Consider the following 24,464-nt stretch of genomic DNA (forward strand, 5'->3'; position numbering starts at 1 on the left):
GATACAGACTGGGGAGACAAACTGGTAGTCGGATAGAAATAAGCAGACATATGGAAAGTAGCTTAAGCATAATAAGAGCAGTGTATTAGGATGAAGGGCCACAAGTTCTTGCTGTCTTAGATTCCTTCCACCCTAAGCCTTGATAGAAGCCTGAGGCTCATGCTTCAAGACTGTTTGGGGAGCTTTTCCTGTGTTCACAAACAATGCATGAAGGAACTTTTCTTGTTTCTACAACTGTAATATTTAAACTAGTGGTCTCGGGGCGCCTGGGTGGCTCAGTCGGTTAAGTGTCTGCCTTCGGTACAGGTCATGATCTCAGGGTCCTGGGATCGAGCCCCGCATCGGGTTCCCCGCTCAGTGGAGAGCCTGCTTCTCCCTCTCCCTCTGCCTGCCACTCCTCCTACTTGTGCCCTCTCCCTCCCTCCCTGCCAAATAAATAAATAAATAAATAAATAAATAAATAAATAAAGTCTTCTGCTTATTTTCCAACCCTGCTAAGCACCAGAAGAGCAGAGAAAAAGCATATACTCTTGGTACAGTTCCCAGGAGTAAGAGAAGGAAGTGCAAGTCAGATTGTATCCTCTCAACCTTGAGCCGACAAAGAGAAATATGGGACGAAAATAAAGATTCGATTATTTTGATTAGAGGCGATTGTATTTACCAGACTCAGTTCTTCCCTCTTACTGCCCCTGAGGGTGACAATACCCCAACAGTGCTACCAAGGGAGACAATACATAAAATCTTTCCAGGATTTTATGAGAGTTTCCTGCACACCCCACGAGAGAACTCTGGCTACCTTCGTAACTGCCATGCCAACTGCCTGGAGGCCAAGCAGAGACACGTTTATGCATGGAATACTGATCCACAGAACAGCTGACTTGGGCCTAGGGTATGCTGACTTGGCTCCTCTTCCCTCAGAGAGGTTGGGGCTGGTGTGGCCAGTAAAAGGTGATGAACCCAATCTTCTGGGTCTTGCCACTGTGAATATTAACATATCCTGGCTTTTTTTGCTGCTCAGAATCAACCCACCAGGATTCAAAAGTTCAGTATCATTTTCAGAGCTCAGCGTGGAAAGCCGAGCAGGACTCTCTATTTTATGTCTCGTGGTAAAGGCTGCAATAGTATGAAATAGAAATAACTAACTGGTCCTTATACACCAGAAATCAAAGATTCTCTAAACTTGGAAAGGCAGAGGTGGAGGAAAGACAGTACCGTTGGCAAGTACGTGCACGCGCGCGCACACACACACACACACATACACACATACACCCTGTAAAACCACTGTGAGAAAAAAGCCATCTGTGGAGTAACTCAAGTTGAGGTTGTTTGTTGTCATGGGCCTCTCATCGCCTCCTTCCTCCTTCCACTTCAGAGACCCAGGACAGGAAGGCAGGAAGCTGGGGGAAAGGGAGCTTCTGAGGCAACATGGTCATGGGCTGTCTGGGTCCCGTGCCTTCTCCCTACTTCTGCCCACAGTGTCCCTCAGGATTGCACTCCACCTGCTTGGTATTGTCATCCATTCTTCTCCTTTGGCCATTAGTCTGCTCAAGCTGCCATAACAGAATACCACAGACTGGGTAGCTTAAACAACAGACATTTCTTTTCTCACAGTTCTGTGGGCTGGTGGTCCAAGATGGAGGTGTTGGGTTTCTTCTGAGGCCTCTCTACCAGGTTTGCAGATGGCCGCCTTCTCACTTTGCACTCACATGATCTTTCCTCTGTGCAGGAGGATGTCTGTGTCCTAATCTCCTCTTCTTATGTGGACTCCAGTCCTATTGGATTAGGGCCTACTTACATGACCTCATCTTACTTAATTACCTCTCTAAAGGCCCTATCTCCAAATATAGTCACATTCTGAGGTACTGGGGGTTAGGACTTCAACATATGAATTTTAGGAGGACATAGTTCAGGCCGTAACGCCTAGCAGGCGTGTTTATTTTATGTAAAAGAATGTCAGAAACCTCCTTCTACACATCTTGACTCAAGACCAGCAACCTCCCAACGTTACGCCAATGTCGGGGAAATTCATAGAAGCTGCCCCTTACACTGAGGCAAGGGTATGAGGGATCTTTCCATGGCTTGTCAAACTTAGAACCCTCTTAATACCCTTTGGTGTGTGATTCAAATTCAGCTTTGGCTCCCTGAGAGGGATGGTTATAGAAGATTGTGGCTCAGGTCCTGGATGATTCCAATTAAGGATAACTTGTGGGAAAGGACACCGATGATCCCAGGAAGAAACTCACTGGGGAGAAAGGAGAAATTGGGCTGAAACCCAAGCCCAGAGCTATAGGGTAAAGAAAAGTTGTTGAGTCTGAAGCTCACTCGTGTGGTGTTCTGTGGAGTTGCCCCCATGTGAATGTAAACCAGGGAGTCATAACCTTTGAGCCTGTGGATGGGACATCACCAAGGCCTCTAAGGGACCCATCCAAACATGAGCCTCTTTGCTGAGGCAGAACCAGACTTCAGAAGCCATTCGGGGGGGGGGGGAGCAAGAGCAGTGAGGAATGGATCCCACTTTTCAGTTCTTGCTGGATCCATCCTACCTAGTGGTTTAGAGTAAGCTTGGAGCCGTCCTGTCAGGTTCAAAGCTCAGCTGAACCACTTACTAGGGAACCTTGGGCAAGTTACTCTCTGTGCTTCGATTTCTCATCCACAAAACGAGGATAATAAGAGCCCCTCCTCACAGAGCTGTTTGGAAGATGCAATGATTTAATAACTTGGAATTTTGTTTGGCACACTAAGGTTTCAATAGGTAATATTTCTTATTATTTCTTTTTTTATGGTTTCCTTTCATATCACAATTGACTGCTCTTATTATTTCTATGTGCTGTTTCAAAATTGTTATGATTTCTACCCAGGTTTTTTTTACCCAGGACTAATGCCCTTTGCTCTGAGTAAGCCTCAGGATTCTTGGAAGGGTGGAGCTGGAGTGGGGACCTCCTATGTGGGAAGATACTAGAGTGCCTGCTTATGAGGACAGAGGAAAGAGAATAACTGAAAAGTTTTTTGAAGATGTGATTTTTGACATAATTTGATGAAGCAGATTATACTTATAATACATAGCCTTTTTTCTTTGGAAAATACAAGTAATAAAATAATAATCACTACATTCCCACCATCCACAGACAACCAGTTAATATTTTAACATAGTTCCTTGCACATTTTTCTATGCCTAGATAAATTTTACATTGATTTTTTTCATATCAATATGCAAGTTATGTTCTATCTTGCACCACATCATGTGTGAGTATTTTCCTACACACACTTTAAAAAAAATTTGTTAGGGGGCGTCTGGGTGGCTCAGTCATTTAAGCATCTGCTTTTGGCTCAGGTCATGATCCCAGAGTCCTGGGATCCAGTCCTGCATCAGGCTCCACAGGGAGCCTGCTTCTCCCACTGCCTCTGCCTTTCTCTCTCCCTCTCTCTCTCTCTCTCTCTCATAAATAAAATCTTTAAAAAAATTTTTTTAAATAAAAAAATTTTTAAAAATAATAAATTTTCATTGGGGCACTTGGGTGACTCGGTTGAGCAGCTGCCTTCAGCTCAGGTTATGCTCCCAGGGTCCTGGGACTAAGCCCCCCATGAGGCTCCTTGCTCGGGGCGGGGGGAGCCTGCTTCTCCCTCTCTCTCTGAGCTCTCACACTCTCTCAAGTAAATAAATAAAATCGCTAAAAATAAATAAATAATTTTTATTAACATGATTTTAAATGCTTGCATTGAGGGCACCTGGGTGGCTCAGTCGGTTAAGCTTCCGACTCTTGGTCTCAGCTTGGGTCATAAGTTCAAGCCTCACGTTGGGCTCTGCACTGGGCGTGGAGCCTATGTAAAAACATAATAATAAATAAATAAATAAATACTTGCATTAAATGCCTATGTCTTGATTTCCAAATAATCACAAGTTAATGAGTATTTTGTGTATCTATTTTTAGTTATTGCTGAAAATACCACAGTAGAAATTTTTGTTCATAAATCTTTATCCCCATTTCTGGTTATTTCCTCACATCAGATTCCTATAAATGAAGTTACTGGATCAAAGGAAATAGAACTTTTTAAAAGATTTTAGGTATTTATTTGAAACAGAGAAAGAGAGCACGTGCACGAGCGGGGGAGGGGTGGGGAGAGGCAGAGGGAGAGGGAGAGGCAGACTCCCTGCTGAGGAGAGCTCCATCCCAGGACGCCTAACTGACTGAGCCACCCAGGCGCCCCAAGAAATAGACATTTTTTTAAAATTTTATTTATTTATTTGTCAGAGAGAGGGAGAGAGAGAGAGAGAGAGAGGAGAGAGCACAAGCAGGGGGAGTGGCAGGCAGAGGGAGAAGCAGGCTCCCCACTGATCGGGGAGCCCTATGCAGGACTCAATCCCAGGACCCTGGGATCATGACCTGAGCTGAAGGCAGATGCTTAACTGACTGAGCCACCCATACATCCCAGAAATAGACATTTTTAAAGCTCTTTTTACATATCGACAATTTGCTTTCCAGAAAAGTGGTACCTATTTGCCCCACTCTATACTCTTTCCAGCACTTTGCTAACTTAATTTTGTTTAATCTTCATATTTTCATCACTAGTGAGATTGGAATATTTTAAATATTTAATGGTTCTCTGCATTCCCATGATTTTGAATTGTTTATTCATGTCCTTTGCCCATTTATTTGCTATTCATTATAATCGAATATCACATATATGAAAATAATGAAGGAATGTGAGTGGGGATAAGTTTTGGGAAAGAAAATGAAGGTGCTGTGGTTTGGGAGTTGGAAGATACACTTCGATTTGTCCCAGGTAAACTTTTTCCATATTCCCAGGGCGCCTGAGTGGCTCAGTCGGTGAAGCATCTGCCTTCGGCTCAGGTCATGATCCCAGGGTCCTGGGATCAAGTCCCGCATCGGGCTCCCTGCTCAGTGGAGAGTCTACTTCTCCCTCTCCCCTTGCCCCTCCCCCCTGCTTGTGCTTTCACTCTATCTCAAATAAATAAATAAAATCTTTAAACAAAACAGAACCAAAAACCTTTTCCATGTTCCCTCTTCCCCCAAGACCCCAGCCTTTGTCTCTGGCTCGAGAGCAGGTGAATTACATAAGCACAAAGCAAAGCCAGACCTGACAGATTCTGTTGGTCAAGAAATAACAAGCCCTTTTCAGATTCAGTTCCATACTCACAAAGACAATGAAAGGAAGACGGTAGCCAAAGGAAGAGGATAGCTCCCCACGGCTGGTGAGCAGGGCAGCACTGAAACGAAAGAGGCCAAATGACTGGAACACAAGTGAGAGGACACTCTGTTGCTCAGTAGTATATTCTAGAATGCAGCTAAGTGGTTTTATAGCCTGCAGCACTGCCCTAAGCGAGCAAGGCAGAAAGCCTCATACCTATCAGCACCCAGGATATGATAAGGCAAGTCCTTTCTCGTGGCTGAATAATAGTCCTGTGTGTGTGTGTGTGCGTGTGTGTGTGTGTGTGTGTGTGTGCGCGCGTGCCACATCTCTATCCATTCATTCACTGATGGGCGCTTAGGTAACTGCCACAGCATGGACAGACCCGGGAGCACATTACGCTGTGAGATAAGTCAGACAGAGAAAGACAAACACTATATGATCTCCCTTATATGTGGAATCTAAAAAAACCAAACTTGTAAAAACAGAAAGTAAACTGGGGGTTACTAGAAGATAGGGGGGTGAGGGGATAGGAGACATGTTGTTTAAAGGTAAAAACTTTCAATGAGTAGGAAATAAGTCCTAGGGATCTAACGCACAGCATAGCGAATATTCACGATACTGTATTATAATCATCAAATTTGCTCAGAAAGTAGAACTAAATTATTCCAACCGCTAAAAAGAAATGCTAATGATGTTACTTGATAAAGGTGCTGATTATGCGACGATGGCAAACATATTACAATATATAAATGTATCAAATGAACATTGCGTACGTCTTAAATTTACACAAGGTTATATGTCAAATGTATTTCCATGAAAAAAAAAAACAACTATCATATGAAAGTCTTCGAGGCTGATATCTCCCTGGAGTGAGACAGGGAAGTGAGTGGTAAAGTGGCTTCAAATCAGCTCCTCACAAGCCTGCCATGCTCTCATGTTCCAGAAGGATCAGAGGTATCCTGCTAAGGCTTAGATCCAGAGGGGTCCAAGCCTTGTCTATGTAACCTCTGTGGATACATGCAAGGTTACCAGGGCACCATGGTGGGGCCTCTCCTCCATGATGTGCAGGTAAAGAGTCTTGGAATTCTAGACCTTTTCACAACTTGAGGGGTTTAGAGGAAACCTCACTAGTTTTAAACAAGCCACTGTCTTCACTACGTACAAGAAGATCAATGAAAAATCCACACCTACAGCAACTATTCTGTTGCCGGAGAGGTCCTAATTGTTGCCCATCAGCACCTGTCGAACCTGCTTAACACTAGACGCTCCTCAGATCTTTCCGTGGCTTTGAGCTGTAGGACGGCCCAAAGAACAGGTGCGTGCAGCCACCGCCAAGAGTAACGCATCATATCCACTGGCCTCGCAAAGGCCTCTGGCTTTCTCAGTGAGGTTCCTGAGGGCTTAGTGTGCGCTGAGAATGTTAGGACTTATCTCGATGGAGGATTGCATGGCCAAGGTGCCAACTGGAACATGTTTCATTATAAACGGAGTGAGACAGGACTTCAGAAATTGAAAGCGCTATCCCATGACTCCTGTTGATCGCTGAGCACTAAAGCTCTCACAAAGGGACATGTCGCGTTCTGATCCCAAGTCTGGACAAAATCAGATCCTCATTCCACATGATTGCAGAAGGGAAACTCCCACAGTCAGCCTAGGGCTGCCATAACAAATGACCACAGCCTGCGGGTTGGGGGGGTGGGGCTAAAACAGCCGAAATGCATGGTCTCACAGTTCTGGAGGCTGGAAGTCTCCTATCAGGGTGTTGGCAGGGTTGGTTCCCCCTGAGGGCCGTGAGGGAAGGACCTGTTGACCACTGTCTTGGGCTGGTAGGTGGCTGTCTGCTCCCTGTGTTTCTCCACAGTGTTTTCCCTCTATGAGTATCTTTGTCCAAATTCCCCCTTCTTATGAGAACAGCAGACATATTGGATGAAGGGCCACCCTAACGACCTCACTTCAGCTCGATTACCTCTGCAAAGTCTCTACCTCCAAATAAGGTCACATCCTGAGGTACTGGAGGTTAGGATTTCAACATATGACTTTGGAGGGAACACAATTCAACCCATATAGCACAGCCCAAGATTTTTCCAGCCTAAGGTCTTCCCGCTCGTTGCATCACCAGTTGCTCACTTTGGCTAATTTGGCAGTCTACTCTTGGACCAAGAGGTTAGAAACACGACTCATGAAGAAACATTCTTTTGCAAGCCTAAAACCCAGAGAAGACAACCAACAAGTCCTCGAATTCCAGACCAAAATTCTTGAGGGACATACTAATGCCAAACTGCAAATCTTGTGATTTCGCTGCCGATTACTGGAAACTAGCAGCGATCACACCGCCCTGGAGTAACGTTAAGAAAAATGAGATAAAATCTGGAAAGAAGCAAGACGATTTTGTGGCCTTTAAATGTTGTTCGGGGAGCACTGTCTATAAGCTTGACTAAGGTTCAGCTGTCTCTCTAAGAGAATGTAGCTTGTTTGGCATGCAGTGTACTGCTGATTAGTACTCAGATATTTGATAAGTCTGTAAAGTTAGAGGTCAACTTATAGAAAACTGGTAAAGTGTGATTTTCTTTTCTGCCTGGTCGAAAAGATCCCAAAGCTCCTGTGTCTTTTTCTTTTTCTTTTTTTCTTTCTTCTTCTTCTTCTTCTTCTTCTTCTTCTTCTTCTTCTTCTTCTTTTTTTTTTGCTATATTATCTATAACCATTTTATTTATTTATTTATTTTTCTGTTTTTATTTTCTTTTTTAAATTTTTTAAATTATTTATTTATTTATTTATTTTGATATAAAGTTCGATGATTCATTAGTTGCATATAACACCCAGTGCACCATGCAATACGTGCCTGTGTCTTTTTCCATTTAGGACATTAACCAGGTTTGTATCCACGGTAGCAATGTTATTTCAATAGCCCTTTTTCTTCACTAAACTCTATAAAGCCCTACTTCTCATATCCTCTTTGAACCAACTTGTTGACCTTTGGCCTTCCTCATTAATGAATTAAATAAATATTGGATACTGGGTCACTGTCAATTGGTATAGGAATTATGTTTCTAATATTGTGAAAATGGTACTTTGGTAGTTCCCTTTTCTTTGTTTTTTAAAGGATTTATTTATTTATTTGAGAGAGAGAGAGCACGAGTGGGGGAAGGGTCAGAGGGAGAAGAAGCCTCCCCACTGAGCAAGGAGCCCGACCAGCTCAGTCCCAGGAACCTGAGATCACGATCTGAGCCCAAGGCAGAGGCTTAACCGACTGAGCCACGCAGGTGCCCCTAGTAGGACACTTTTCAAGGAAGGGTTTCTTATCAACAAGGAGGCACTGGGTAAGTGACTATAAAACTGAATGTTACAATTGTTAAAATAAAAAGCTGGGCAAGAGATGTAGGAACTGGATGTATTTCGGCTCCCAAGAGAGAACAATGTGACAGGTTTGATAAGAGCTTACACTGTCTCAACAGGAAGTGTAAGCATCAGTCTTATGAACAGTTTGAAAAAAAAGGAAAAATTGTAGGCAAACCCAATTTAGAATTGAAACGCTGGGCCCACATATAAATGTCAAGATCCTAATTTTTCTTTCTCGTTGGAAAGTTTTTAAGACTTTGACCAAATTGGGACCTCTGGTTGTCTGAATGTCTCTGAGAATTGTTAACAGGTCGGTATAGTTTGCATTAGGAATTTTGTTCTTTGCATATCTGACTCTAGTGGCTGATTTGAGATTGGCTTTCATCAGCCTGAGCCGGTTGACTTCTCTGTTCCTATTAAAGGTTTTCATAAGTTGTAGCAGATCTCCAACTGCCAGGAAAGTATGGTCTTCTTAGTCCTTTGTATAATGTGTGCTGCCATATATATATTCTGAAGCCAACTCGTACACGAAAGATATGTAGTATGTGCAAACTTAGATCCTGACTCACCAAGAAGTAATATCCCTGATGCCCTTGGACAGGCAGCTTATGGTATAACTAATGAAACATAAATGGTAGAGCCCTTCATTTGTGTAAGCCCTGTACATACCCCAGAAGTGGACCTAGCAATTTGCTATTCATAATTTTGTATTATTTTTCTTAAAAAGGACTCAACCCAATGTAAATTGGTGTCGCCAGTACGGAAAACAGTATGGAGGTTCCTCAAAAAATTAAAAATAGAACTACCATGTGATCTAGCGATCACACATTTGGGTATTTTATCTGAAGACAAGGAAAACACTAACTTGAAAAGATATATGCACCCTCTCGTTCACTGCAACATTATTTACAATAGCCAAGATATGGAAGCAACCTAAGTGTCCATCAATGGACGAATGGATAAAGAAGATGTGTATACACACACACACACACACACACACACACACACACACACAGAGGAATATTACTCAGCCATAAAAAGGAATGAAATCTTGACATCTGTGACCACATGGATGGGACTTGAGTGCATTATGCTAAGTGAAATAAGTCAGATAAAGAGAAATACCACATGATCTCGTATGTAGAATCCAAACAAACAAAAACCAAAAATCGAGCTCATATATACAAAGAACAGATTGATGGTTGCCAGAAGTGAGGGGCTAAGGGGTGGGCAAAATGGGTGAAGGTGGTTGAAAGGTACAAACTTCCAGTTATAAAATAAAAAAGTTTTGGGGATGTAATGTACAGTATGGTGACTATAGTTAATAATAGTGTATTGCGTATTTGAAAGTTGCTAAGAGAGTATGTCTTAAAAGTTCCCATCATCAGAATAAAAAAATTCTGAAAGTAAATATGGCAAGATGTTAACTAGATTTATGGCGGTGATCATTTTGCAATGTATGCAAATACGAATCACTACATGGCACACTTGAAATTGATATAATGTTGTATGCCAATTATATTTCAATTTACAAGAGCACCAAAAACCATAAGATACCTTGGAATAAACCTAACCAAAGAGGTAAAGGATCTATACTCTAGAAACTACAGAACACTTATGAAAGAAAGTGAAGAAGACACAAAAAGATGGAAAAACATTCCATGCTCATGGATTGGAAGAATAAACATTGTGAAAATGTCTATGCTACCCAGAGCAACCTACACTTTCAACGCCATCCCGATCAAAATACCAATGACATTTTTCAAAGAGCTGGAACAAACAATCCAAAAATTTGTATGGAACCAGAAAAGACCCCGAATAGCCAAGGAAATGTTGAAAAAGAAAAAGAAAGCTGGGGCACCACGTTGCCAGATCTTGAGCTATATTACAAAGCTGTGATCACCAAGAGAGCATGGTACTAGCACAAAAATACACACATAGATCAATGGAACAGAATAAAGAGCCCAGATATGGACCCTCAACTCTATGGTCAACTAATCTTCGACAAAGCAGGAAAACATATCCAATGGAAAAAAGACAGTCTCTTCAATAAATGGTGCTGAGAAAATTGGACAGCTATACACAGAAGAATGAAACCAACCTCTCTCTTACACCATAGACAAAGATAAACTCTAAATGGATGAAAGACCTCAATGTGAGACAGGAATCCATCAAAATCCTAGAGGAGAGCATAGGCAGTAACCTTTTCGACATCGGCCACAGCAACTTCTTTCAAAACACATCTCCAAAGGCAAGGGAAACAAAAGTGAAAATGAACTTTTGGGACTTCATCAAGATAAAAAGCTTCTGCACAGCAAAGGAAACAGTCAACAAAACAAAGAGGCGACCCACAGAATGGGAGAAGATATTTGCAAATCATGCTACAGATAAAGAGCTGGTATCCAACATCTATAAAGAACTTCTCAAACTCAACACACCAAAACAAATAATCCAGTCAAGAAACGGGCAGAAGACATGGGCAGACACTTCTCCAAAGAAGACATATGAATGACTAACAGACACATGAAACAATGTTCAACATCATTAGCCATCAGGGAAATTCAAATCAAAACCACATTGAGATACCACCTTACACCAGTTAGAATGGCAAAAATTAACAAAGCAGGAAACAACAAATGTTGGAGAGGGTGTGGAGAAAGGGGATCCCTCTTACACTATTGGTGGGAATGCAAGTTGGTACAGCCACTTTGGAAAACAGTATGGAGGTTCCTCAAAAAGTTAGAAATAGAGCTACCCTATGACCCAGCAATTGCATTACTGGGCATTTAACCCAAAGATATGGATGTAGTGAAAAGAAGGGGCACATGCACCCCAATGTTCATAGCAGCAATGTCCACAATAGCCAAACTGTGGAAGGAGCCTAGATGCCCTTCAACAGATGAATGGATAAAGAAGATGTGGTCCATATATACAATGGAATATTACTCAGCCATCAGAAAGGACGAATACCTACCATTTACATCGACATGGATGGAACTGGAGGGGATTATGCTAAGTGAAATAAGTCAAGCAGAGAAAGACAATTATCATATAATTTCACTTATATGTGGAACATAAGGAATAGCATGGAGGACATTGGGAGAAGGAAGAGGAAAATGAAGAGGGGGAAATCAGAGGGGGAGACAAACCATGAGAGACTCTGGACTCCAGGAAACAAACTGAGGGTTTCAGAGGGGAGGTGGTGGAGGGATGGGGTAGCTGGGTGACGGGTATTAAGGAGGGCATGTATTGCGGGGAGCACTGGGTGTTATACGCAAACAATGAATCATAGAACACGACATCAAAAACTAATGAAGTATGGTGACTGACATAACATAATCAAAAGAAAAGAAAAGAAAAGAAAAGAAAAGAAAAAGAAAGAAAGAAAGAAAGAAAGAAAGAAAGAAAAATTAAAAACAAACAGAAATAAATAAAAAATTAAAAAGGACCCAACCCAAATTGTATAAACTTCAAACCCTACTAATCCTGGGTTTCTCCCCGCCTTAGAGTGAATTGTTGTTTATTCGATGCCATCCTTGACACCACGAGAATTAGCGAAAGAAGTGACAAAGAGATCTCTTCCTCCCTGGTTCACTTTCTTATCCTGGTCTTTAGAACGTACCACACAGCTGGGCGTTTGCGGTAGGGAGGCAAGGAGGTAGGCGTCATGCTACAGCAGAGCAGCTCTTAGGGAAGACTTTTGTCTAGAGTGAATGCTGACTTTTCTCTACTTTTGTCAGAAACTGGGAGGAGGAGGAGGAAAGAAATCCATACTTAAAAGTCCCAGGAAGTGTCAGGCCTGCCTAGCTATTGGCCATCTGCGTGATAATAACCATTTTCTGGTGTAAGATTTAGGAAGGGTTATCAGATATCCTTTTACTAAAACTTTGGCCTTGTGGCATCAATTATCTCACCCAAATCTTTCTTTTTCACTACTTTGGAATTATTTTTACACTATACAAATGTTGATGGGTAGCAATTACGTGGGCTGGGATCTTCCAGATGTCACGTTAAGATTTATTTTTGTCTCCATGTGTAGAGGAAAGTAGAAAATATCTCTCATTTAGCTTGGGTGAAATAGCAAGCAGCTCTCTTTTGTTAACAAAATCCCAAGAATAAAAACAAATTTCATGAACTAACATACTCTGATTAGCTTTTAGTTTTATCACAGTTTGTCCCTTTCCTGAAAAGTATTGAAATGAATATTTAGAAGATGGAAATTCCACTAGAAAAAAATTTTTTTAGTCCAGTAGCTGTTTTTTTAAAAATAGTTTCCATTGGAACTGCTTTGCTGTAAAAAGTTACTGGAATTATTTTTATTTTATGCTGCTAAATCCATTGACTTCTGAGAAGTCTTTCTAGACTCTTCCACCCTGCCCACCCCAATCTGAACCGGAAGTCTGTTTCCCCTGTTATTCCTCTTCTGTACTAACGTTTGACTATTTTTTACTTGGCTTACATTAAGAATTTTACCAATAACAGTGACTAAGATACCCCATGCTAAGAGCAGTTGGAAAAACACAGTCTTTATAACCTGATGACGTAGAACAATTTGTGATGCTTTTAGAAATAGAATTGGTCAATAAGGTGGTAAAAGAAAATTGGTAAGAAGTACATAAAAGCTAAAGTATGAGAAGAATGTTGGCTCAAAAATCTATGAACAGAAAGAAACAGTTACTTGCCTGTGCGATTTCTTTAAACCTTCTGAAGTCATCTTCTTCAGCACATATGTAGTACTATTGACAGAGTTGACTCTGGCTGTGGTGGCCAGCCTCTGAGATGACACCCCAAAGATCTGTGCCTTCCAGTATTCATTCCTTTGTTCAGTCCCCTCCTTTCATGATTGAGGGCCAGCCCTGGTGTCCAATAGAATCCAGGGGAAGCCATACTGCGTGACATCTGAGACTACATCTTAAGAGGCCTTGCGACGTCTGTCTTGGTCTCTTGGAATGCTCACTCTTGGAGCCCTCAGCATGATAGAGGAAGCCCGACCAACCGAAGGCCACCTTGCTGGAGAGACCACATGGAGAGGCCCTGACATTTCATATAGAGTGATTTCTGGCCAGTCCCCCAGCCATTCAAGTCCTCTCCACCGAGGCTCGGCATGCGGCATAGAACGGAGTTCAGTTGTTTCCATGGAGCCCTGCCTTAATTTCAGATTCGTGAGCAAAGCAGGTAATTGTTGTTTAAGCCATTAATTTTCTGGCAATGTTATGCAGCAATGAATAATGAGGACAGTCCTCCCCCTCCCTTCTCCTTGTCAAGTGTTTCCTTCGTTGAGTTCGGAGTGAGCAAGCATGCGTCAGGTCAACTCCAGAACAGGGACTCTTCCAGCTGTTGTTGCTGGGGTAATTGACTTGTTCATGCTGTGGAGATAGACCTCTTCAGGTCTGTCTTCTGAGAAGTTAACTATGCCACTTCTGTGGACAAGACACATGGGGAAGCCTGACTCTCTCAGGAACCTGTGGCCAGGTACAAACCCACAATTCAACCTTTTAACATAGCTGAATATATCTATTAAGCTGAATACGGAGGGCAGCCTTCTACAGAAAAGAAGTCACCAGGGTGTAAGTAGCAGGAGGGGGATAGGCCGAAGGAACAACCAATTTCTGTCTGGACTCTTCAAAGTTAAGAGCTGCTGGCACATGTTCCCCTTGTAGGATCTGCTCCCCACCCATGTTTGTGACATGAAGTTCATCCGTGCAGCTGCAGCAGTTAGACCAAGGGCGAACACTTGACCAATGGAGAACCATTCTAGTACTGATTGGCCAGCACTTTATGTGGTTATCTTCTTTGAGACTCTAAACTAAGATATAAAGAGATTGTAGCATATACTTGGACAGAAAGGCCATGAGGAATCAGGGTGGGATCGCTGTTCTCAGCCACATATATGGTGTATGCCGATGAGTACGTAAAGGGTGTGGGTTTGCACCAAAAAAAAGTGGTGATGAGAATCCATGGTGGGGAGGGAGGAGAAAAAGAGAGAGGAGCAGAAAAGAAAGAGTAAGAAACAGAGAAAGAAAAAACATGATAAGAGCCCTATTACTGGCTCTGTTCCTTGGCTTTCTAGTCCCCAGTTTTTAAATTTTAATTTAATTTGATTTTTTAGTTTCTTTTTGGTCGGGAGTGATGGTGGGATGGGATTTAACGGAATGGGGACTTTATCTTTCCTTTGGCGTAGGGTCCCTGAAAAGATGACTATCAGAGATTTTTGTTCTAGGTTTGAGTTTCTCATCAACAAATACTTCAAAACTAGGAGAGTTTTCGGGATTGTTTGTCTAAAAGTAGTTTTGTTGTTTGTTCATGAAGAGGAAGAGCATCACTGGGGGACAGAGCTCCCATAGCCATCAGAAGGCCTAAACAGATACTTCTTTACTTCTTTATTTCAGATGAATCAGAAAGGAATGCATTCAGAGTAGGAGGGAGCACTGGACAACACAGGCTCTGGGTTTTTCTAGTCCCTGGTCAACCCCTCTCATTGTGACCACGGATTAGTCCCTTCACTCTGTAGACCTGTTTCCCCCACTGCACTAAAATAGTGGTCACAATGTTAACATTCTATGACTATAAAATATCTAGGGGTCTTATCCGAAACACCCTCACATAGACCTTTCACCTCAATTAGAAGAAGAAAAAGTATGTACAGGGTAAAGGCCCTATTGCCTAAGATCTGGAACTTAAATTTGCAGTAATTTCTAATACACGAGCACATGCACTTTTCTTCCTGGTTGTGCAATAAAAGGCAGGAAGTGAAAAAGGGAACATTCTTAATGCTCAAGTTAAGTCAGAGACTCATTTAGGGTATATGCTAGATGTGAATAAGTGTGGGAAAGTAAAAAGATAACCAAATTTGAACCTGACCTGATCCGCATTTGGTGTCCTACCAAGATGTCAAAATACTGTACTCAGAGAATTAAAGCAACAGCTTGCCTTTTTTTAGGGGAAGGGGGGTTGGGGCAGAGGGAGAGGGAGAGAGAGAACCTTAAGCAGGCTTCAACCCAGCAGAGCCTCACTCCCGGTGGGGGGGGGGCACTCCTTCTCACGACCCTGAGATCATGCCCTGAGCCAAAATCAAGAGTCCCACGCTTAACTGACTGAGTCACCCAGGCACCCTTTTCTATCACATAAGCAGTACATGTGTATTGTAGTAAATTTGGCCCAAGTGTAACAAATGTTAATATTTAGTATATACATATTTAATACCTTCACACAAACCCTACACCATTTGCTTAGAGCTGACTGTTTATATGGCAATGCTTATGTCCTCCACTAGGCTATAAATTTCACAAGAACCCCTTTGCTGTAACTCTCTCCCTCTCTCACCACACACACACTTAAGTCACTTTCTTTTACAAGGAATATAGAAAAGAAGTTATAAATACTTCCTTCACTAGCATGCATCCATTCATGCATTCATTTGACAAATGTTTTATTGAGCACCTAGCGTGGAGCTGAGCCAGGCCTCGGGAATTCAAAGATACATGCTCTTTAAGATAGGCCTTTTGGCCTCAAGAAATTCACATTTCCAATAGGGAGAGAATACACAAATAATTATTTTACCAAGTACTTGTGCAATTCTAGAGTGATACGTAGAAAGATTAAGAAAGCACAGAAAAGAAGGCAAAAGGCGGTGTGGTTGGGGGAAGTATCCGGAGGGGCAACACTTGTCAGATAATGTAGGGGAGGGGAGGAAGGGAAAATTACGAATTTCGGGGCCTCTTCCTGTGTCAGCCGCAATTCCTGTTCCCTCACCCCTTGCGTCATAAAACTGAAGCTTAATGTTCAACTAGGGATCCTTCCCGCGCCTAGAACTTGGCAACTGAGAACCAAGGGCAAAAAGACAAGGCTCCCGAAACAGGACTCTGAGCAGCTGGAGAGCCCCACGGAGTCCTCGGAGGGGCGGGGCCGGGCCGGGGGCGGGGTCGGCCGTGCGTGCGCCGGAGCCCGCAGGGCCCGCCACTGGGGGCTGGCGCCGGAGCGGGGCGTGGATTGGTTGTGTGCGTACGTCGACCTCTCCTCATAGGCCGCGCAGGGCTGCTCGCGGGGCTTTGATTGGCTCACTGGGCGCGGAGTGGTCATTGGCTGCGATGGGTCGTCTGGGCGACTGAGAGGAAAAAGAGAAGGGGTGTTGGGCCTGGCGGGCTAACTCGGGCTCGGGCCGGCTGGGCGGTTTCGCGGGGCGGTGTCCGGAGAGCTGCGGGGCCCCGGGCTCCCGGGGTTCACGCCACACTCCCGGGGGGGGGGGTGCCTGAACGAGCGGGCCGGCGGGGAGGAGCGGCCAGCGAGCTCCGCAAGCCGGGACCATGGGGTGCTTCTTCTCCAACAGGCGGAAGGCTGAGAAGGAGTCGCAGCCCGAGGGCGGGGAGGAGCGGCCGAAGCAGTACAGCTGGGACCAGCGCGAGAAGGTAGCCCAAGTCCCGTGGCCGCTGGTCTCAGCCCTCCCGAGTCGCCCTGCCAGGGTCCCTTGCGGCCCGGGAGCGTTGAGGGGGCCGACCCAGCAGCTGCAGCTCTCTTGCGCGCGCTCTCCTCTCTACGCGAGTAGTTGAAGTCGGGGGCGGGGGAGTGACTTTTGGGGGTGCGGTGAAATACGGCGCTGGAGAGAGCGCCACGGGGAACTGTGAAGCGCTGGAAGGGGCCTTAGAGTTCATTGTCAGAGCCCTGGGGGCTTTCCCTACGGTCCAAGGGTGGACACCAGGGAAGGAAGGAGAGCCCTGAATGCCCCTGATCTCAAATCTGCTCATTTCACCCGCAGCGCCGAGCGGGGTTTTGTCCAGTCCTCGAGTTACACGTGGGACCGATTCTCATCTTTTTCGCGGCTCATGTTCGTCTGTGGCTGTTTTCTCTTTTGTCTGCCCTAGCCGGTAAATCGCTTTGGTGCCTAATGGTATATTCCACTGCTGAATCAGTTACAAAGTGGACTGTTGAACGTACGGCTTTGCTTTTTCCTCCTCTTCCAGTTACCCGAAAGGAATAAGGAAAATCGAATCAGTCTTGGAACGTATGTCAAGACTATGTGGTGAAAATAACCAGCATAAACCAGGCGATATTTTACTATTGTTTTCAATGAATGAAAATGCCCTTCTTTTTACTTTTGTATATAGCCAGAAACGAGAAAGCTTTGAAACGTCCACTAGTGTTACACAAAACACACTTAGTCATTAATTTCATAATGTTTCCTCTTTCTACATAGTTCTGCATTTGTACTTAGTAAAATACTTTGATAGATTTGGCAGTTATTTTTCTTTTCCAAACAAAAAGATGTTTAAATAAAGGTTATGAACAGTTACCTTCTTGCTTAATGCAACATATCTTTACCCATGGATACTTTATAGTGAAGTTGTATTCATGTTATGATTTCATACACCTTCCTGCATGATTTTCAATCACCAGGATAATTTATTCATGGAAACTCAGTTCTCCAAGTGTCAGATTTAAGCAATTGGAAGCTTTTTGCAGAATTCTGAGCCGCATCTTTCTGCCCGTTTCTCAGATCCTTCTTGGGTTGCGTGATATATTAATTCTCGATAAGAGAATTAATTCTCGATAGCATCATTTTATTGCGTAGGTATGGCAAGTACTGTGCTTTCTGTCATACAAGAAGATTGCACCTATCATTCAAAGTCGTTTGGTGGACAGTTTTTAAAATATTCATTTCCTCAGTCTTAGTATTTCTAACAATGTTCTTTAACCTTGAGCTGTCTGCCATAGAGAAGCTTGTGTGTTTGATTTTTATTTTAGCTTTTTGTTTTGAAACTGTAGGCTAAAACTAAAGTGCTTTTATTCATTTCTTTTTATTTGGAGTAGTCTCGATTGTCCATTACTTTGTAATAAATGGTCTTAAGTTAACCTCTATTAACATAATGTTCAGATTAGTTAGAATCTCCTATGTTAATCTTTCTCCTTTTATTTATTTTTTAGATTTTATTTATTTATTTATTTGAGGGGGGGGAGGGACAAGCAGACTCCTGCTGAACACAGAGCCCAGTGCAGGGCTCGATTCCATCACCCTGAGATCATGACCTGAGGCGAAATCAAGAGCCAGAGGCCCAACTGACTAAGTCACCCAGGCGCCCCTCTCTCCTTTTAGATACATGGATGTATTCTGTGATTTTTTTTTCTCTTGCTTTTTGGCTAAGTAAATGCATTCAAAAATAGAATAGTGGACACTGACATCTAAACTTTTCCCCATATGAGCATATAGTAACCTTTCATTTGTAGACCGTTTTGAGCTTACAGGGAACATTTTCGGGGAACACTAGTAGGTACTGTAGTTGTAGAGCTGTAAGGCATATTACTGGATATGTAAAATAAGCTCATGCTTCTGGGTCTGTGCATAATGAAAGTTAAAATATCGATCAACTCACCTAATCAGAATTTTTCTAACTAAATGAACATTATATTTTGAAAACAACCCAGTTTAAAAATCTGTTGGACTGTTTTAGAGAAAGAGAATTAGTAGCTTACATTTTGAGATAGTGGTAGTACCACATTTCCCAACATTGCTTTTCCTTTTAGGGAGTTTTTTCTTTTTCTTTAGGAATTATTTATTTAATTTTATTTATTTGTCAGAGAGAGAGAGAGCACGCACGAGAGCACAAGCAGGGGGAATAGCGAGCAGAGGGAGAAGCAAGCTCCCCACTGAGCAAGGAGCGAAACTCAGTCCCAGGACCCTGTGATCATAACCTGAGCCAAAGGCAGACACTTAACCGACTGGGCCACCCAGGCGTCCCTTCTTTTGGAATTATTAGGAGCGCACTCTAGGGTGCCTCATTTATAGTAGCCTGCTACACTTTATATGATTTTAAAGATTTTTTTTCTAGTTCTTTATCTCTCATGACGCCAATTTAGGCTAGTGTGCAAGTGTTCTGTATTAGTCCAGTGATACTTCTTCTGAGTTTAGCATGGTCTTGCTTGCTCCTAGAAGATTTTAGTTGTGCCTTCAAAGGAACAGAATGCAAATACAGCCCAGAGAATGTAAGTGAGATATGTTTTAAAGTTACATCAGACAATTACAATCCAACTTGAGATGTAAAAACATAATTCATTGCCTGAAAAGTTTCCTTGCAATTTGGAAAAGTGGTGTTTAAATTTTTCCTTAGGTTGTGTAATCAGAGTATCTTTGTTGAGAGGCACCCTCTGGGTTTTGGGTTTTGAGTTGTGTAATTGGGTCAGTCTTAGGGGACTGAAGCTAGAAGAAATTGTCTCAATTAGAATGTTTGGAGACTAAGTGTTGTCATGGCAACTGATATTGTGTAATCAACAGTGTGTGAAGCTTACTTTCTATTGCTGCTAACTTTGAAACAGTGAAAAGCTTACTGTACAATTACTACATTGGCATGAGAAATATTTTTGGATTGTAAGATTTTTTTTAAATTTAAATTCAAGTTAGTTAACATATAGTGTGTTATTAGTGTCAGGAGTAGAATTTAGTGATTCTAGAATTTAGTTGCATGTAACACCCAGTTCTCATTCCATCAAGTGCCCTCCTTAATGCCCATCACCTAGTTACCCCATCCCCCCAGCCACCTCCCCTCCAGCAACCCTCTGTTTGTTTCCTATTGTAGAGAGTCTCTTACGGTTTGCCTCTCTGTTATTACCTTATTTTATTTTTCCTTCCCTTCCCCTATGTTCATCAGTTTTGTTTCTTAAATTCCACATGTAAGTGAAATCACATGGTATTTGTCTTTCTCTGACTTATTTTGCTTAACATAATGCCCTCTAGTTCCATCCATTTTTAAATCATTTGGAAAGAAATGCTTTACCCTTTTTATCTGCATGCCGCCTCTCATGACTAGGCAAATTATTCAATATATAAGTACTCAAACACCAAGGAAGACTCAAAATTATAAAAATTATCCCTGCCCTTAAAGAGCTGACTGCTTTTATTGAGTTAAAACAGAAAATATTTAAGTGCAAACAAGGAAAAGATGAGCGGTACAGAAAAGTAGTTTTCATTCTCCAGTTATTCATACCAGTACTCCTCCTAGATGATAGAAATAAGGATCAGTCCTCTAAACAATGATGGCATAAGAATAAAAATTGTGAATTTGAGTGTTGGCAACACATCTTGTATCCATTAAATTTGTCTCACATTTGCTAGAAATAAAACTAAACAAAAGCCTTATACCAGAGATTCAAATAACTGCATTTTATTTGGTGTCTGTTTTGTGACTTTGGATAAAGCAGTCAATTCATGCATTTCAGGTTCCTTGGCTATAAAATGGGACAGGGCTAAAGATGTCTCTACTATTTAACAGGGTGAAGCCCTGTCCTGACAAAAGGGGGTTAGACAGTAGTGGTCACCTCTGAAGATAGAACTCAGACCAGAGATTGGACAGGACGGAACCGGTCTTATTTTAAAGCAGATCATAATTCCTGGGGTTGTTCATCAGTGGAAGAAGTAGCTTTGTGAGGGACTAATCTGCATATTAGTCAAAAGATTCAGACAGCGGTTAGATGGCCACTTACTAGAAAGAAGTGTCTGCATTGAATAGGGGGCTAGATGCTGTTTTTAGCCTTTTAAGTGTGTAAAGTACGCATTCTAGGTATCCATTGCTGCATACCAAACCGCTCTAAAACTCAGTGGCTTAGACTAATGGAAAGTACCTATTTTGTTCACAACTCTGCGATTTGTGTAGGGTTTAGCAAGGTTGGCGCTCGGCTCTATGTCGCATCAGATGCAGCAGCTTGGCTGGGGGCCGGAGGATCTGCTTTCGATATGGCTTAATAACAGAGCTGGCTGGCAAGTTGATCCCGGTGTTTGGCTAGGGCTGAGGGCCAGGGACCTCTTCATGTAGCCCAGGCTTCTGCGCTGCATGATGGCTGGGTTCCAAGGGCAAGTGTCCTAAGAGAGACCAGGAGAAGCTGCATGGCTTTTTCTAACTAGCCTCTTAAGTGATGTAGCATTACTTTGCTGCATTCTGTTGGTTCAAGGGCGGGGGGGGGGGGGGACCTCTTGATGGGAAGAGGATCAAAGAGTTTGTCCACCTGTTTTAAATCTTTTATATAAAGTTGTTGTTACTGTTTTTTAACGGAGATAACTAGCTCTTTGTTTATTCATTTTAAAAACAGCTTTATCACTGATCATCAGGGAAATGCAAACTAAAACCACAGTGAGGGGCGCCTGGGTGGCTCAGGGCCACATCGATTAAGCGATTAAGCTTGGACTCTTGATTGCGGCTCAGGTCACGATCTCAGGGTCGTGAGATAAAGCCTGGTGTTGGGCTCTGTGCTCAGCGGGAATCTGCTTGAGATTCTCTCGCTCTCCCTCTGCTCCAACACCTCCTTGGGTGCGCTCTCTCTCTCTCTCTCTCAAAGAAATAAATAAATCTTAAAAAAAAAAACAAACCACAATGAGATATCACCTCACACTGGTCAGAATGGCTAAAATAAAAAACTCAAGAAACAACAAGTGTTGGCCAGGATGTGGTGAAAAAGGCATCCTCTTGCACTGTTGCTGTTGGTGGGAGTGCGAACTGGTGTGGAATACAGTATAGAGGTTCCTCAAAAAATAAAAAATAGAACTACCCTACTATCCAGTAATCGCATTACTGGGTAGTTGCCCAAAGAATATGAAAACACTAATTTGCACCCCTATGTTTATTGCAGCATCATTTACAGTAGCCAGATTATGGAAGCAGCCCAAGTGTCCCATCAATAGATGAATGGATAAAGAAGATGTGGTATACATATAATGGAATATTACTCAGCCACAAAAAGAAAGAAATCTTGCCATTTGCAACAACATGGATGGAGCTAGAGAGTATTATGCTAAGCGAAACAAGCCAGTCAAAGAAAGACAAATACCATATGATTTCACTCATGTGGAATTTAAGAAACAAAACAAACGAACAAAGGAAAAAAAGAGAGACAAACCAAAAAAGAGACTCATAACTATAAAGAACAAACTGATGGTTACCGGGGGGGGGGGGGCGTAAAACAGGTGAAGGGGATCAAGAGTACACTTACCTTGATGAGCACTGGGTAATGTATGGAAATGTTGAATCACTATATTGTACCCCTGAAATATAACATTGTATGTTAACTACACTGGAATTCAAATTTTAAAACAGAAAAAAATATGTTTAGTCCTAAAAAGGACTGGAAATAAATGTCTAAATTTTCTAAAGTTTTTATAATAAGCACACCTTATTTTTATAATCAGATATACATGCAGTGTATATAAATAGAAATAGTAATAAAAATATCTCTGGGGGAAAAATAAATTAATGGATACTTAGACTAATATAGATTTCTACTTGACTATTATTTTATTATAATTCTATTCAAATTTGTATAAACATAAAGCCAGGCATAAATCCTTATGTTTATACCATTCTAAAGTGATTAAATAAAAAGAAAAATTTAAGCACATGTAAGTATGAAGCTAATAAAACAGTTTTAATATTTTAAATAGCTTTATTGAGATACATCTACCATACAGTTTACTCACTTAAAGTATACAGTTTAATAGTTTTAGTAAGTTCACAGGGTTATGATACCATCACTATGATCTAATTTTAGAGCATTTTCATTCCCCACAAAAGAAACCCACACCTATTAGTAGTTATTCCCACTTCCCTCTCCCCCCCCCCCGCCCTGGGAAACCACTGTTTTACTTTCTATCTCTATAGATTTGCCTATTTTACACATTTCATATAAGTGGAATCACACAGTATTTGGCCTTTTGTTACTGATTTCTTTCACTTAGCGTGTTTTTGAGATTCATCCATTTTGTAGCGTGTATCAGTACTTTATTCCTTTTTATTGGTGAATAATATTCCACAGAATAGATATTTACTTATAAATTTTGTTTGTCCAATTTATTTATCCATTCATCAGTTGATGGACATTTGGGTTGTTTTTGCTTTTTGGCCGTTACAAATATGCCGTTATGAATATTTGCGTACAATTTTTTATGTGGACATAGGTTTTTCTTTCTCTTGGGGATATACCGAGGTGTGGTATTCCTGAGTCATATAGTAACACTATGTTTAACTTTTTGAAGATCTGCTGAACTTTTTTAAAGTGTCTGCACCATTTTGTATTTCTACCAACAGTGTATTGAGGGTTCAAATTTCTTCACTTATATAAAGTTTTGGTAAAGGGGAAAAGCACAGAGAGTGAAAAGTATATGGGACTGGGTTTTAATTTTTACTCTACACAGCAGTATACCTCATTGGTAAAGGCCTTTAGCTTTTCCAGCTCTCAATTTCCTAAAATCCACTCTAGTTCTCTTAATTCTTTGAGTATCTCAGGACGGGGGTGGGTAAACAATGCTAGATGCATTCAGGCAAATCGGGGTGAACAAAGGGAATGTGATAGGTTGTAAAATTAGATTAAGATTCGATGAGATGGTATGGAAAATCCTTTTCAATCCTAAAATTTCATAATCCTATTTTGTGGTTATAAATTTAGCAACATGGTGAACTAATACGAATACAGTGCTTCACCTTTTGTCTTCAGTGTACATAAGAATAAGGTACTGGTGTTTATTATTATTTCTGTAATTACATGGCACTGCCATTTTCATTTATGAAATAGCCTTTCAGCTATGTAGCTGTGTAGTCCTGAAACTGATTTAACAATGTTGAAATTTTAAGTAATTCTGTTTTAAATGAAGTGTAATTTACATACAGTGAAATTTACCCTTTTAAAGTGTACAGTTATGAGTTTTTGCCAAATGAACGTAGTCAAGTAACTGATCACCACAATAGAGTTATAGAACAGTTCCATCATCCCCCCAAAATTTCCTCATGCCTCTTTGTAGTTGACTCCGCTCCCAGCCTCTGATCAGTTTTTTATCCCTATAGCTCTTTTTTTAAAAAAAGTTTTATTTATTTAAGTAATCTCTACACCACGTGGGACTCAAACTCTTGACCCCGTGATCAAGAGTTACATGCTCGACCAACTGATCCGGCTGGGTGCCCCTATCCCTATAGTTTTGTCTTTTTGAGAATGATCATGTAGTATATAAC

General features: G+C 41.8%; 1 protein-coding gene across 4 annotated transcripts in view; it reads left to right on the forward strand.

The window, feature by feature from the left end:
- The first annotated feature begins 16,602 nt into the window (after positions 1-16,602).
- RP2 (RP2 activator of ARL3 GTPase) overlaps positions 16,603-24,464 on the forward strand; it is a 57,728-nt gene continuing 49,866 nt past the window's right edge. For 2 of the 4 annotated variants that reach the window (XM_026513500.4, XM_026513502.4), the window contains exon 1: positions 16,627-16,892. In XM_026513500.4, the coding sequence (XP_026369285.2) occupies positions 16,791-16,892 (102 nt within the window). In that variant the 5' untranslated portion in view covers positions 16,627-16,790. Of the gene's footprint in view, positions 16,893-24,464 lie in introns of all 4 variants that reach the window. The other 2 variants (XM_026513499.4, XM_026513503.4) reach the window with 2 other exon arrangements.

The sequence above is a fragment of the Ursus arctos genome, chromosome X (assembly GCF_023065955.2).
Source record: "Ursus arctos isolate Adak ecotype North America chromosome X, UrsArc2.0, whole genome shotgun sequence".
Classification (NCBI taxonomy): domain Eukaryota; kingdom Metazoa; phylum Chordata; class Mammalia; order Carnivora; family Ursidae; genus Ursus; species Ursus arctos.